The 12,098-nt window shown below is 50.3% G+C and overlaps 1 protein-coding gene across 2 annotated transcripts; it reads left to right on the forward strand.

Annotated features, from left to right (window-relative positions):
* Positions 1-3,450: 3,450 nt before the first annotated feature.
* Znf48 (zinc finger protein 48) lies at positions 3,451-8,673 on the forward strand. 2 transcript variants are annotated; one of them, XM_042283882.2, is made up of 2 exons: positions 3,451-3,788; positions 6,021-8,673. In XM_042283882.2, exon 2 carries the CDS (start codon positions 6,038-6,040, stop codon positions 7,811-7,813), a length of 1,776 nt encoding a protein of 591 aa, XP_042139816.1. In that variant the 5' UTR covers positions 3,451-3,788; positions 6,021-6,037; the 3' UTR covers positions 7,814-8,673. The 2 variants fall into 2 exon arrangements, with proteins under 2 accessions (XP_042139816.1, XP_015851417.1); XM_015995931.3 differs by having other exon boundaries at positions 3,564-3,819.
* The last annotated feature ends 3,425 nt before the right edge of the window (positions 8,674-12,098 follow it).

Consider the following 12,098-nt stretch of genomic DNA (forward strand, 5'->3'; position numbering starts at 1 on the left):
AGGAAGGAAAACTGGAAATACCCAAACCAGCAAGGCTGACAGAGCACAGAGCATGCGTAAGTGTGTTATACAGATGACCTCTAAAGACCCCAATCCGGCAGGCACGAGCACCTCTGAGCTTCTAACCTGTCCCCAGGCTCTGGCCCACTTCCTCTCTGGAAATGTTTTCTTCCTTAATAAACTTTCTCTGCCTCTGCCTCTAATCTATGTGTGCCTATCCAATTCCTTTAAAAAAAAAAAAAAAAAAAAAAAAAAAACCTTGGAAATTTTACATGTGTACACAACAAAGTATAATTATGCTGGGACTTGGAAGTCCTAAGAGAGTCAGCGTACTCTGATATGTACCAATTACAGTTATAGCTACACACACACCGCCCCCTTATGTTGTCTTGCATAGGTCCATTTAAGTGTCTCTCTCATCTATCTATTTATTTATTTATTTATTTTGGTTTTTGAGACAGAGTTTCTCTGTGTAGTTTTGGTGCCTGTCCTGGATCTCGCTCTGTCGACCAGGCTGGCCTCGAACTCAGAGATCCACCTGCCTCTGCCTCCCGAGTGCTGGGATTAAAGGTGTGTGCCACCACCGCCGCCACAACCACCCGGCCACTTAAGTGCCTCTTACAGTCTCTAGGCCTCCCCAGACTCTCGATTGCTGGAATCCACCCCAGGGCTTCAAGCACATTCAGCATGCACTCTATCACTGAACGATACAACCATAAGCCTCTATTTGTGTGTTGTGTGTGTGTGTGTGTGTGTGCCTGTGTGTGTCTGTGTGTGTATGCTACTTCCCCAGTTTGGCTGGTCTAGATAGCCAGCTCACTCTGGGGGATCTCCTGCTGATGCTGAATGCTGAGATTACTATCTGGGCACCTATGAGTGCTAAGGGTTTCAACCCTGGTCGTCATGCTTGTGTGGCAAACACTTTATCCATTAAAATATCTCCGCAGTCCCAATTCTCTTATTTTATTATTTATTTACTGGGTTTCGAGACAGGGTTTCTCTCTGTAGCCTTGGCTGTCCTGGAACTAGCTCTGTAGACCAAGCTAGTCTGGAACTCACAGAGATCGGCCTGCCTCTACCTCCCATGCACTGGGATTAAAGGTGTGTGCCACTGGCCTCTTATTTTATTTTTAATTATATGTATATGTGACCGTGTATAGGGTGTGTATGTGTTTGTGCTTGTGAGTTCGGTGCCCTAGGAAACCAGAGAAGGGATTCCCCTGGAGCTAATTACAGGCAATTGTGAGCTGCTAATGTGGGTGCTGGGAGCTGACTTTAGTCCTCTGTAAGAGCAGTGCATGCTCTTAATCACCAAGCCACCTCTCCAGCTTTAATTCTCTCTCTCTCTTAGACAGGGTTTCTCTGTGTATAGCCTGGAACTCTCTCTCTAAAGCAGGCTGGCCTCAAACTCACAGAAATCTGCCTGCCTCTGCCTCCCAAGTGCTGGGATCAAAGGCCTGAGACTCTGTCTCTTGATTCCACAGACCCTCGTGAACCTACACCCACATCCCATATACAACAAACCCACCTATTTGCCTGCCAAATACCCCAGTTGGAAACCCCCTACCCTGGAGCTATTAAAACCTTACCTGCCCAGTCCAATGCTCTTGAAACCTGCCTGAGGGGGCGGCAGCCCAATTACATGAATAAAAAAAACTTGCTTTAATGAGTTTGGCCATGATAATTTGGGTCGGTGGTCTTTCTCTCCCATCTTTGGGATTAACACTACCCAGCAACTTTTAGTTTCTTTTTTAAGTTAGAACTTCTTAAATTTAGAGTAATGGGGGGGGGGTACATTGCTCGGGTGCGTGAGGTCAGAGGACAACTTGTACCCTCTTTCCACTATGTGGGTTCCCTGGATAGAACTGAGATGTCAAGCTTGGTGACAATCACCTTTACCCACTGAGCCACCCCATTGGCCCCGACTCTCTCTCTTTTTTTAAAATTTATTTATTTATTATGTATACAGTGCACATATCCCTGCAGGCCAGAAGAGGGCACCAGATCTCGTTATAGGTGGTTGTGAGCCACCATATGGTTGCTGGGAATTGAACTCAGGACCTTTGGAAGAGCAAGCAGTGCTCTCAACCTCTGAGCCATCTCTCCAGCCCCCTGGCCCCGACTCTCTTATGTCTAATGATTTGTATGCTTTCCTTTAAAACTGGTAGTACTCAAGGGACAGATGATTCATATTTCAACTTTATCTCACACTTCTGCTTTAATGTAAGATGCTAATACATATTGAAAGACCCTAACCCTTCAGGCTTACACCCTCCAAGCCCCAGGAGAATAAGGAACTAAAAAGAAAACTAGTTCCTAGGGCAACCTGACTCAGACATTATTCAACCACCCCTGCCACAATGTAACAATGTAAAGAGATCTCTGTTAAGAGATGCGCTCAACTGTGACTGGGATAATTGCAAGTGTTCTAGGAAGGACCACTGTGACCTTTGTGTAAACTCCACTCCCGCCCTGATACCCCCCACTTGAGGTTTCGGGAAGAATGTGCATGCGGACCCACTTTGTGATCAGACCATGATCTTATGGAATTAGCCTCTAGACATAAATCAATCGAAACGAAATTGTATGGGAATTGTAACCTTGTGGTTTTTGTGGGCTTTTCCTTTAAAAGCACCTATGTAGCTGCAGTAGAATGCGACTCTTGCTCTCAGGACTAGAGTAGCCCGTCTGTACAGTCGCTTCTTCAATAAACCTCGTGCTGTGGCATCAACTAGACCGGAGTCTGGGTTCTTGGGGCGCCCACTCGAGAAGGCAGTACCCTAGACTTTGGGGTCTATCAATATGAATTAAAAACCCCGTTCTCTTCTCTTTTTGTGTGGCAGGACCGAAGACTCCAGGCACTCACCTCTACAAAGGAAAGCCTGCCTACCACCCAAGTTCCTGGGATTGCTTCCAGGGACCGGGTCCCATGGAAGACGGCCCCACCAAGACGGAGGCAGGGTTTCATTCTTCACTCTCTCCCTGGGCTTGGCCTCTGCGGGCAGCCTTTCTTTGTTTCTCCACCTTTGTCTCTGCCTGGGGTCCTTTGTTCTGCCTCCCGCCCGTTCCTCTCCAGGCTCTCCGCATCTTCGGGCCCGTGACTCCGCTCGGGTGACTTGGCCGCCCCTTATCTTGTTTCTACATCTCTTTGTCTCCGGTACCCCGTCTCTAGCTCCTGCCACTGTGTGTCCCCTCGCCGCCGACAGTGTCCTGCCTCGTGGCTTTCAGGCTAGGACCGGGCAGGCTCAGCTCGGTGCCGAGCCCCAGCCCAGCCCAGCCCCCACCCCGAGCCGGGCTTTGTTTCCCCCGCCTCGGCGCCCCGCCCCGTCCGCCCGCCCGCCGGGTCCCCGGAGCCCTTTGTCTGCCAAGGTCTCTCGCACCCGATCCCCGGGCTCCTTGCCCGTTGTCCCGCGCGGCCGGCCGGGCCCCACCGCGCCCGTTAGACGAGCCGGGGAGGCCCGCCGCCAACGCCGCAGGGCACCGGGGGAGCGGCCGCCGTGGCCGCCGAGCCCGCGGCTCCTCCGGGTCCTAGAGCGGCTCGCTGAGGCCCGTGCTTCCGCTTCCCGTCCCGCCCCGCGGCGCCCGGGACGTGGGCCGAGCCCCCTCCCGGCGTGGCGCGGAGTCCGCACCGGAGCCGCAGGCGGCAGCGGGCAAGGGGACGGCGAGTGCCCTCGGGGTCACGGGAGCCGCGCCCCGCTCGCGGGCCGACGGTGCAGCACGCGGCGGAGCCCCGAGGCAGCGAGCTCCGCCGCTCGGCGGACTGGGAGCGGCTAGAGCCGTCGGCACAGGTGAGGGCGGCGGTTGGGGCCGCGCCGACAGGTAATGGCTTCTTGGGGACCCGGGGAAGTCGGACGTGGGCGAAGGGGCGCGGGAGCAAAGCCCGAGGGGAAGGAGCCAGCGTCTCTGAGCACCCACTGTGTGCCAGGCCGAGCGGCGGGCATCCTGCACGGCGCCCTCCCCTCCCCCGCGGGCCCTCACTCTTCCCGTACTGCCTGGGCTCTGCACAGGCCTCGGGGCTCGGTTGTGATAACCTCCCCTGCCCTGTCCTCTGCATGCTTTCTGCAGCAAGTCTGGTGTAAACCCAGCTCTGATCCTGGCTCCCGTCTCAAAGCCTTCCTCACCTTCCTCCTCTCTGTTAACTAAAAGCCTTTCGTGAACCTAGTGTTACGTACAAACCTTGCTTACTCCGACTAGTCTCAGTGTCCTTTTCCAACTAACCCCGTTCCTTTCCATAGTTTTCTCTTTGCTGCGGAGTGATGCGCGTCCTTGACTTCTTATCTCTTGTCTCCTGTGACAACAGAGTTGTTAGGAACCCACAGTTATAGATAGTCCTTGCTACTTGGTCATTTCTCCCACCACCCCACAGTATCTGTAGGGAAGTAAGTACATGTAGAGTCATTGAAGTTACAAAGGGACAGAATAGAGCCAGTGGTCTATTCTCCATGTACCTGTAATCCCTGGAGGGTGCAGAATTCAAAGCCACCCTGGGCACTAGAGTAAGAATGTTTCAAAAACTGAAGGAAAAAAGCAAAACAGATTCAGTAGAAAGATCCCACACTAGGTTTTCTAAATAGAGATATTGTAATAAAACACAGGCTTGGGTAGATGCAAATTAGAAACTTGACTATTCTCTAACTTTCCAGCCTTAAGAAAATTACTTTAGCTGGGTGGTGGTGGTCCAGGCCTTTAGTCCCAGTACTTGGGAGGCAGAGGCAGGAGGATCTTTGTGAGTCCCAGGACAGCCAGGGTTACACAGAGAAACCCTGTCTGGGCAGGGGAAAGCTGGGTGGTGGTAGAAAACAGCTTTAATACCAATACTCAGGAGGCAGAGGCAGGCAGGTCTCTTTGAGTTCAAGGCCAGCCTGGTCTACAGAGCAAGTTCCAGGATAGTCTTGTAAAGGCTTGTAAAACCAAAAAAAAAAAAAAAAAAAAAAGAAGGAAAAAGGGAAAAAAGTGGAATGTTTATTTAATTAAGCAAAAATGTATTACATTTGTTTATGCTGCATTTGTTCAATTATGTAAAGATGTGCTGCTTTGCCTGCCTAAGGCACCTGTCTGGTCTAATAAAAAGGTGAACGGCCAGTAGTTAGGCAGAGGAGGGATAAGTGTGGCTGCCAGGCAGAGAGAATGAGTAGGAGAAGAGGAGAAAGAGAAAAGAGAGTCACCTAGGGCCAGCCCGTCATCAAGACACAGAGTAGGACAGGAAGAAAGAAAGGTAAAAAGCCTGAGGCAAAATGTAGATGAAGAGAAACAGGTTAACTTAAGTTAGACTAGCCAGTGGGACGAGCCTAAGCTAAGGCCGAGCATTCCTAACTAATAAGTCTCCGTGTCATGATTTGGGAGCTGGTTGGATGCTAAAGAGAAAGCCTGCTACAAAAAAAAAAAAAAAAAAAAGAAAGAAAGAAAGAAAGAAAAAAGAAAAGAAAAGGAAGAAAAAGAAAGAGAAGAAAAAGGAAATTAATTTTCTTTGTTTCCATGAGTGTAAAAATAAAGAATATTATTGATAGGATTTTGAGGGTCCCGTATTGTTCTGTTTAGTGGTTGTTGCTTAAAAACATGGTAAGCCAGGATGGAGGCACATACCTATAATCCCAGGATTTGGTAGGCTGAGAATGGTGTTTGTCTTGAAACAAGTTCTTACTTTGTAGCCTTCTTGGCTGGCCTTGAAGTCAGATCCATCTGGCTCTGCCTCCCCAGTGCTGTGATTAGAAGCATGTGCTACCATGCCCCGCAGGATTGAAAGTTGAAGGCCAGCCTGGGCAAGTTATCGAAACTCGTGTTTGAAAATAAAACAAAAAGAGCTAGGGATGCAGCATACTTATAATTATTGAGAGACAGGTAGTTAGTGCTCCCTAAAGTCAGTAGAGAGGGAGAAAAATTCAGGAGGTCATCCATTGTTAAGTCTCACTGCGGACGTTACCACTAGGGGTAGAGGCCCCGGGTTCCACTTCAGCAGCACTAAAAGAAAAAATGAGGTTGAGCCAGAGGGTGAGATTTATAATTCTGTTTTCTTTGCCCAGTTCTAGGGAGTGAGACTATGGAGGTTTCTCTGGTGGATGAGTTTGAACATACTCCACAGGAGGAGGATGGCTTAGAGTTCAAGGAAGAGGAACAGTTAGCCCCAGAGCATGAAGTAGGAAATGCTTCTCTCAAACCTGAAGGCATTCAGAGCTGGGATGACTTATGGGTCCACAGAGAGGGGCTTGGAAAGCGACAGCCTCGAGACCCAGGCCCCAGGGTCCTGGGAGAACCCCGCTGGGGACAGGCTGGTAATGACCGAGCCGCCGCCCTGTGTGGTGAGTGTGGGAAGAGCTTCCGGCAGATGTCAGATCTGGTGAAACACCAGCGGACTCACACGGGGGAGAAGCCCTACAAGTGTGGGGTCTGCGGCAAGGGTTTTGGGGACAGCTCCGCCCGAATCAAGCACCAACGAACTCACTCTGGGGAGAAGCCCTATCGAGTGCGGACCCCAGCCTCGGGCCCTCCCAAGATGCCTCGGTCTCGGGTTCCTGCTGGTGAGCGCCCCACTATCTGCGGGGAGTGTGGGAAGAGCTTCCGGCAGAGCTCGGACCTGGTGAAACACCAGCGGACTCACACGGGGGAGAAGCCCTACAAGTGTGGGGTCTGCGGCAAGGGTTTTGGGGACAGCTCTGCCCGAATCAAGCATCAGCGGACGCACAGAGGGGAGCAGCTCCCCCGGCCAGTGGCTCCCCGACGGCAGCCATCGCAGGCGGCTCCGACAGCCACACCGAGACCCAAGGCCCAGGACAAGCCGTATATCTGCACTGACTGCGGCAAGAGGTTTGTGCTGAGCTGCAGCCTCCTCAGCCACCAGCGCAGTCACCTGGGACCCAAACCCTTCGCCTGTGATGTGTGTGGGAAGGAGTTTGCCCGGGGCTCGGACCTGGTGAAGCACCTGCGGGTGCACACCGGCGAGAAGCCCTACCTGTGCCCCGAGTGCGGCAAATGCTTTGCCGACAGCTCTGCCCGGGTGAAGCATCTCCGCACCCACAGTGGCCAGAGGCCTCACGCCTGCCCGGAATGCAACCGCTCCTTTAGTCTCAGCTCCACGCTTCTTCGTCACCGCCTTACCCATGTGGAGCCCCAGGACTTCAGCTTCTCCGCGTACCCTGTGGCCCCCCTCATCCTCAGCCCCCCTCCACCTCCCCTTGGCACCAGCCCCTCCCTGACGCCTCGAAGCCCTTCACACTCCAGCGATGGGCCCTTCGGCCTGCCCGGCTTGGAACCAGAGCCTGAGGGCCCACAGGCCGGGGAGCCTCCCCCCCCACTGGCAGGCGACAAGCCCCACAAGTGTCCTGAGTGTGGCAAAGGCTTCCGCCGAAGCTCTGATCTGGTGAAACACCATCGTGTGCATACAGGGGAGAAACCCTACCTCTGTCCTGAGTGTGGCAAGGGCTTTGCTGACAGTTCCGCCCGAGTGAAGCACCTCCGAACCCACCAGGGCGAACGCACCAGACCACCACCGTCTACCCTCCTGCGGGCACATAACCCACCCGGTCCTATACTCATGGTCCCTCAGGCTCGAGTGCGGGGCCAGCCCTCTGGACCCAGCCAGCTTCATGTGTGTGGCTTCTGTGGGAAAGAGTTCCCGCGGAGCTCAGATCTGGTCAAGCACAGGCGTACACATACTGGGGAGAAGCCGTACAAATGCTCCGAGTGTGGCAAAGGCTTCAGTGATAGCTCTGCTCGGATCAAGCACCAGCGTGGCCATATGGCCTTAAGGCCCTTTGGCATAGGGGATGGGCTGTCAAGGCCTCTCCTCCAGGAGGAGTCACCAGCTGGAATAGAGTGACTCGAGTCCAGGGAGGGTAGAGGCCCGCGGTACCAGAGGGAGGGAATCTGCTGCCGAAGGCAGAGAAAAGCCTGGGAAATGGTGGGAGGGTGTGGAGGGAGGATGAGAACAGAAACAGATTGAAGACCGTAATGTTCATGCTCAGGAAACTCGTGGCTAGGTGTCGGGAACCTCGCCAGTGTGAGCTGTGCCGCAGCTTCTAGAACACTGCCCAGCTTGTCATACTTGTAAAATTGGTAAGCTGGACTCAACTCTAAAATCCTGCTGCCTTTTGTTAAGAATGCATCCCTCTGCTGGGCACTGTAGTGTACAACCTGTATTCTCCAGCACTCGGGAGGCAAAGGCAGGCGGATCTCAAATTCATGGCCAGACTGCTCTACATAGAGAGTTCTAGGTCAGCCAGGACTACATGGTAAAGCAAAAACAAAACAAAACAAAACAAAAAAACACCCAACAAAAAACCTTAATCCTCCCGGCCTTAGGCTGGGAGAACATGGATTGTTTGAATTTAAGGTGTCAAAACAAGGCAGGGACATCTTGACCACCCTGTGGGGGAAGTATTGCTGTGGGAGGCAGTTTCCACCTCTACCTGTGGATCACTGGTTGTATCCAGGAAGGGCCCTTTGGGAAAGAGCCTAAGTGTGTGCTTTGAGGGCCCTTGCCACCCTGACGCTGGGACCCTGGTGAAGCAGGGCAGAACTACCTACCGGGAGCATCCAGAGCTTCCAGTCTGGATGCAGAGCCTAGGTCGTCCTGGACATCTGCAAAGACCAGCTTGCTGAGCCAGCGCAGGCCAGAGAAGCTTCAAGTCTCCACAGCCAAGTGTCTCTCTCTTTACTAATAAACTGTCCCTTGTCTGAGGTTTGGTGTGTGGGTGTGTGTGTATGTGTGTGCATGGATAAATACAAACTCCAGCATGGATTGAAGTTGGTATAGAGGTAAAGCCCTCGGCCGTGATAAACTTATATGGGTCCCTTGCCTTAAGTTTGTTAAATAGATTGTCTTAGATGATTTAGCTGCTTTCATTGAAGGCAGGTGTCCTGGCTCATGCCTGTAATCACTGGGATCCAGGACAGTCTTGGCTATATAGTGAGATCCAGACCCAAAGAAAAAGTCTTCAGTTCTGTCAGCCGATTTCCTAGGCTAAGGTCTGGTTGTTAACAAAAACTTAGCTACAAACTGGAACATGACCCTTGAAAAGAAAAATGTGAAATGCCAAGGAGGGAAGGCCAGTGTCTGGGACTCGGAAAGCTGGTGATCAGTGAACTGGCTGTTGCTAAGCTCCCTGGGACATGTTCAGAAAGTTTGATGCTAATTCATCATCAAGAAGGAAGCTGGAAGACCACCTCCTCAGGCCTTTAAACACTGTTACTTCCCCACACCAGAGCTTCCTCTGCAGCAGAAAGCTGGTCCCCATCTTGTCCTGAGTAAAGCATCAGTAGGCAGGGAAAGGAGCTGGCCTAATCGGCCAGTGGCAGGAATCCTTAGTTCCACTCATCTTATTTGGCAAGTTCCTGCCAGACCTGGTAACTCAGATAACTGCTCAAGAATAGTCCGATGGTTTCCCAAGATCTTAGCCATTGATGTTTCCCCAGAAACCAGTTATCCAGACTCTTGTGAAGATAGATGCATACTTGAAATCCTGGGACTTTGCAATCTGCCCCAAGGGCCCTTGCATAAGAATCTTGTTGGCCCTAAATGAAGCCCTTAAAGGGGCTTGAAGGACCCTTCCTGATGCTTTGTCTTCTTTTTCTATCCAAGCAGAACCCAGTGAGCTTTGTAAAATTCTGTCAGGCCATGTCACCGCTCCATTGAAAACCCTGTGATCACTGGGTGCCCTCTGTAAAGTGTAACTCCTGTGCTGGGCAGATGGCGCCCGTATAGTGGCTTACAAACCAGCCCTAGCTCCAGGTTCGGGAGATCTGATGCCATCTTCTGAATTCTGCTGCACCAGGCATGCACATGGTGCACATGCATGGATACAAGAAAACATACAATACACATAAAATTTTGGAATCTTGAAAAAGGGGGGGGGTTGTTTGTTAATCCAAAAGATGCAAGGAGAAAGACCACCAACCCAAATCATGGCCAAATTAATTAAAGCAAGCTGTTTATTCCTGTACATGGGTTGCCTCCCCCTAAGGCAGGGTTTATGAGGTCAATGTTGGATTTGAGGAAGACAAGGTTTTATAGCTTAGGGATAGGGGTTTCCAAATGGGGCATTTGGTGGGCAAAATAGGTTACAGGAGCAGAACCTAAGCATAAGTTAATCATCACCACCTAAAACAAAATCATTGATTGCAAGGTTGTTGAAACAAAGGTGGTTATAACAACCTTTTGAAACAAAGGTAGGGTTGCCAGATGATGATAGACAACCTTTTTGAAACAAAGGCATGGTTGAAATTTCCTGGAACAGGCAGTACAGAACCATTTGTAGTTAAGGTTATATGTGGGGCCTAGCCCGATCCTTGAGAAACATTTAATCAACAGAACTGGGCCGTTGGTCTGTACCATAAGATGGTCTTTAAAGTGGAGGCCTGCTGCTTCATCAACTGTTAGCATTAGGCCCTCCCCTGCACTGCTTTTTATAGAGAGAAGGGCTCTCTGTCCCTGTCCTCCACTGAGAATTCAGCTGAGACAGTTAAAACTGAAGTTTAGAGATCTGAAGACGACTGATCCAGAATGGCTGGGATAAGCAGCCTATTGTGTCCTGCCATGTGGATTTTAAGTTTTAATGAAGATTCTGGGGTGGAAGGCATATTCAGGGGAGAAAGATGCCTCCTTTTTCCTTCCCCTCATGGTGATCAGACATTTTTAGATTATTTTTTCCCACATTCCTCTTGAGAAGCCCACAAACAGGCAGCAGGGAGGAGTCGAAAACAGTGCAAATAACGTATTGAAGGGGGTCTTTGAGGAGCAGACCTTCCTTGGTGCACGTGTTTGACAAAGTGCTGTAGAGTCATAGATTCTTTTTTTAAACATTTATTTATTATGTATACAGTGTTCTGCCTGCACACCAAGAGAGGGCACCAGATCTCATTACAGATGGTTGTGAGCTGCCATGTGGTTGCTGGGAATTGAACTCAGGACCTCAGAAGAGCAGCCAGTGTTCTTAACTGCTGAGCCATCTCTCCAGTCCCCTGGCCATAGTTTCTTATACAACCAGAACCTAACTGCCATTTTAAGAATATTTAACTAGGGTTGGGAAGAGGGCTCAGTGGCTAAGAGCATTTACTGATTTTGCAGAAGACTTGGGTTTGGTTCTGAGCACCTATATGGTGCCTTACAGTCATCTGTTACTCCAGCTCCAGGTGATCTGATGCCCTCTCCTGACCCCTGGGGGCTCCTGAATGAATGTGGTGCACATACACATACTCAGGTACACACAAATACATATTTAAAAAACAAACAGCTGGGCAGTGGTGGTGCACACCTTTAATCCCAGCACTTGGGAGGCAGAGGCAGGCAGATCTGAGTTCCAGGCCTGACTGGTCTACAGAGCGAGTTCCAGGACAGCCAGGGCTACACAGAGAAACTGTCTCAAAAAGCCAAAGACCAAAACAAAACAACAAAAAACTTAATTAAAGGAGCTGGAGAGCTGGCTCACCAGTTAAGAGTTTGCTGCTCTTTCAGAAGAGCTGAGTTTGGTTCCCAGCACCCATGTGCATCCCTCATGACTGTCCTTACTCCACCTCAGAAGATTAAATACCTTTTTTTTTTTTTTTTTTTGGCCTCTTCAGGCACCTGCAAGCATGTGAGCACACACAGACATATATCTTTTTAATCAATAACTAAAAAAAAAAAACAAAAACTGCAAAGAAGCATTCTGACACCTGTAGTTGTTTTTTTTTTTTTTTTTTTTTTTTTTTTTTTTAAACTCTTTACTCTTTGTTCTTTGGGGGGCTCGCCACCCAGCTCCCAAGTAAATACAAAGACTTATTACTTATAAATGCTCAGCCTTAGCTTGGCTTGTTTCTTGCCAGTTTTTCTTAAATTATCCCATCTACCTGTTGCCTCTGGGCTTCTTTCCTTTCTTTTCTATGTATCTTTTCTTCCTATTCCGTGTCTGGCTGTGTAGCTATGTGGTTGGCCCCTTCTTTTGCTCCCTGATCTCTCCCTCTTCCCAGTTTTCTCCTTCTATTTATCCTCTCTGCCTGCCAGCCCCGGCTAACCTTTCTCCTCCCTACCTATTGGCTGTTCAGCTCTTTATGAGACCAATCAGGTGTTTTAGACAGGCAGAGTGAAACAGCTTCACAGAGTTAAACAAATGCAACATAAAAGAATG

This window comes from Peromyscus maniculatus, chromosome 1 (genome assembly GCF_049852395.1).
Source record: "Peromyscus maniculatus bairdii isolate BWxNUB_F1_BW_parent chromosome 1, HU_Pman_BW_mat_3.1, whole genome shotgun sequence".
Classification (NCBI taxonomy): Eukaryota; Metazoa; Chordata; class Mammalia; order Rodentia; family Cricetidae; genus Peromyscus; species Peromyscus maniculatus.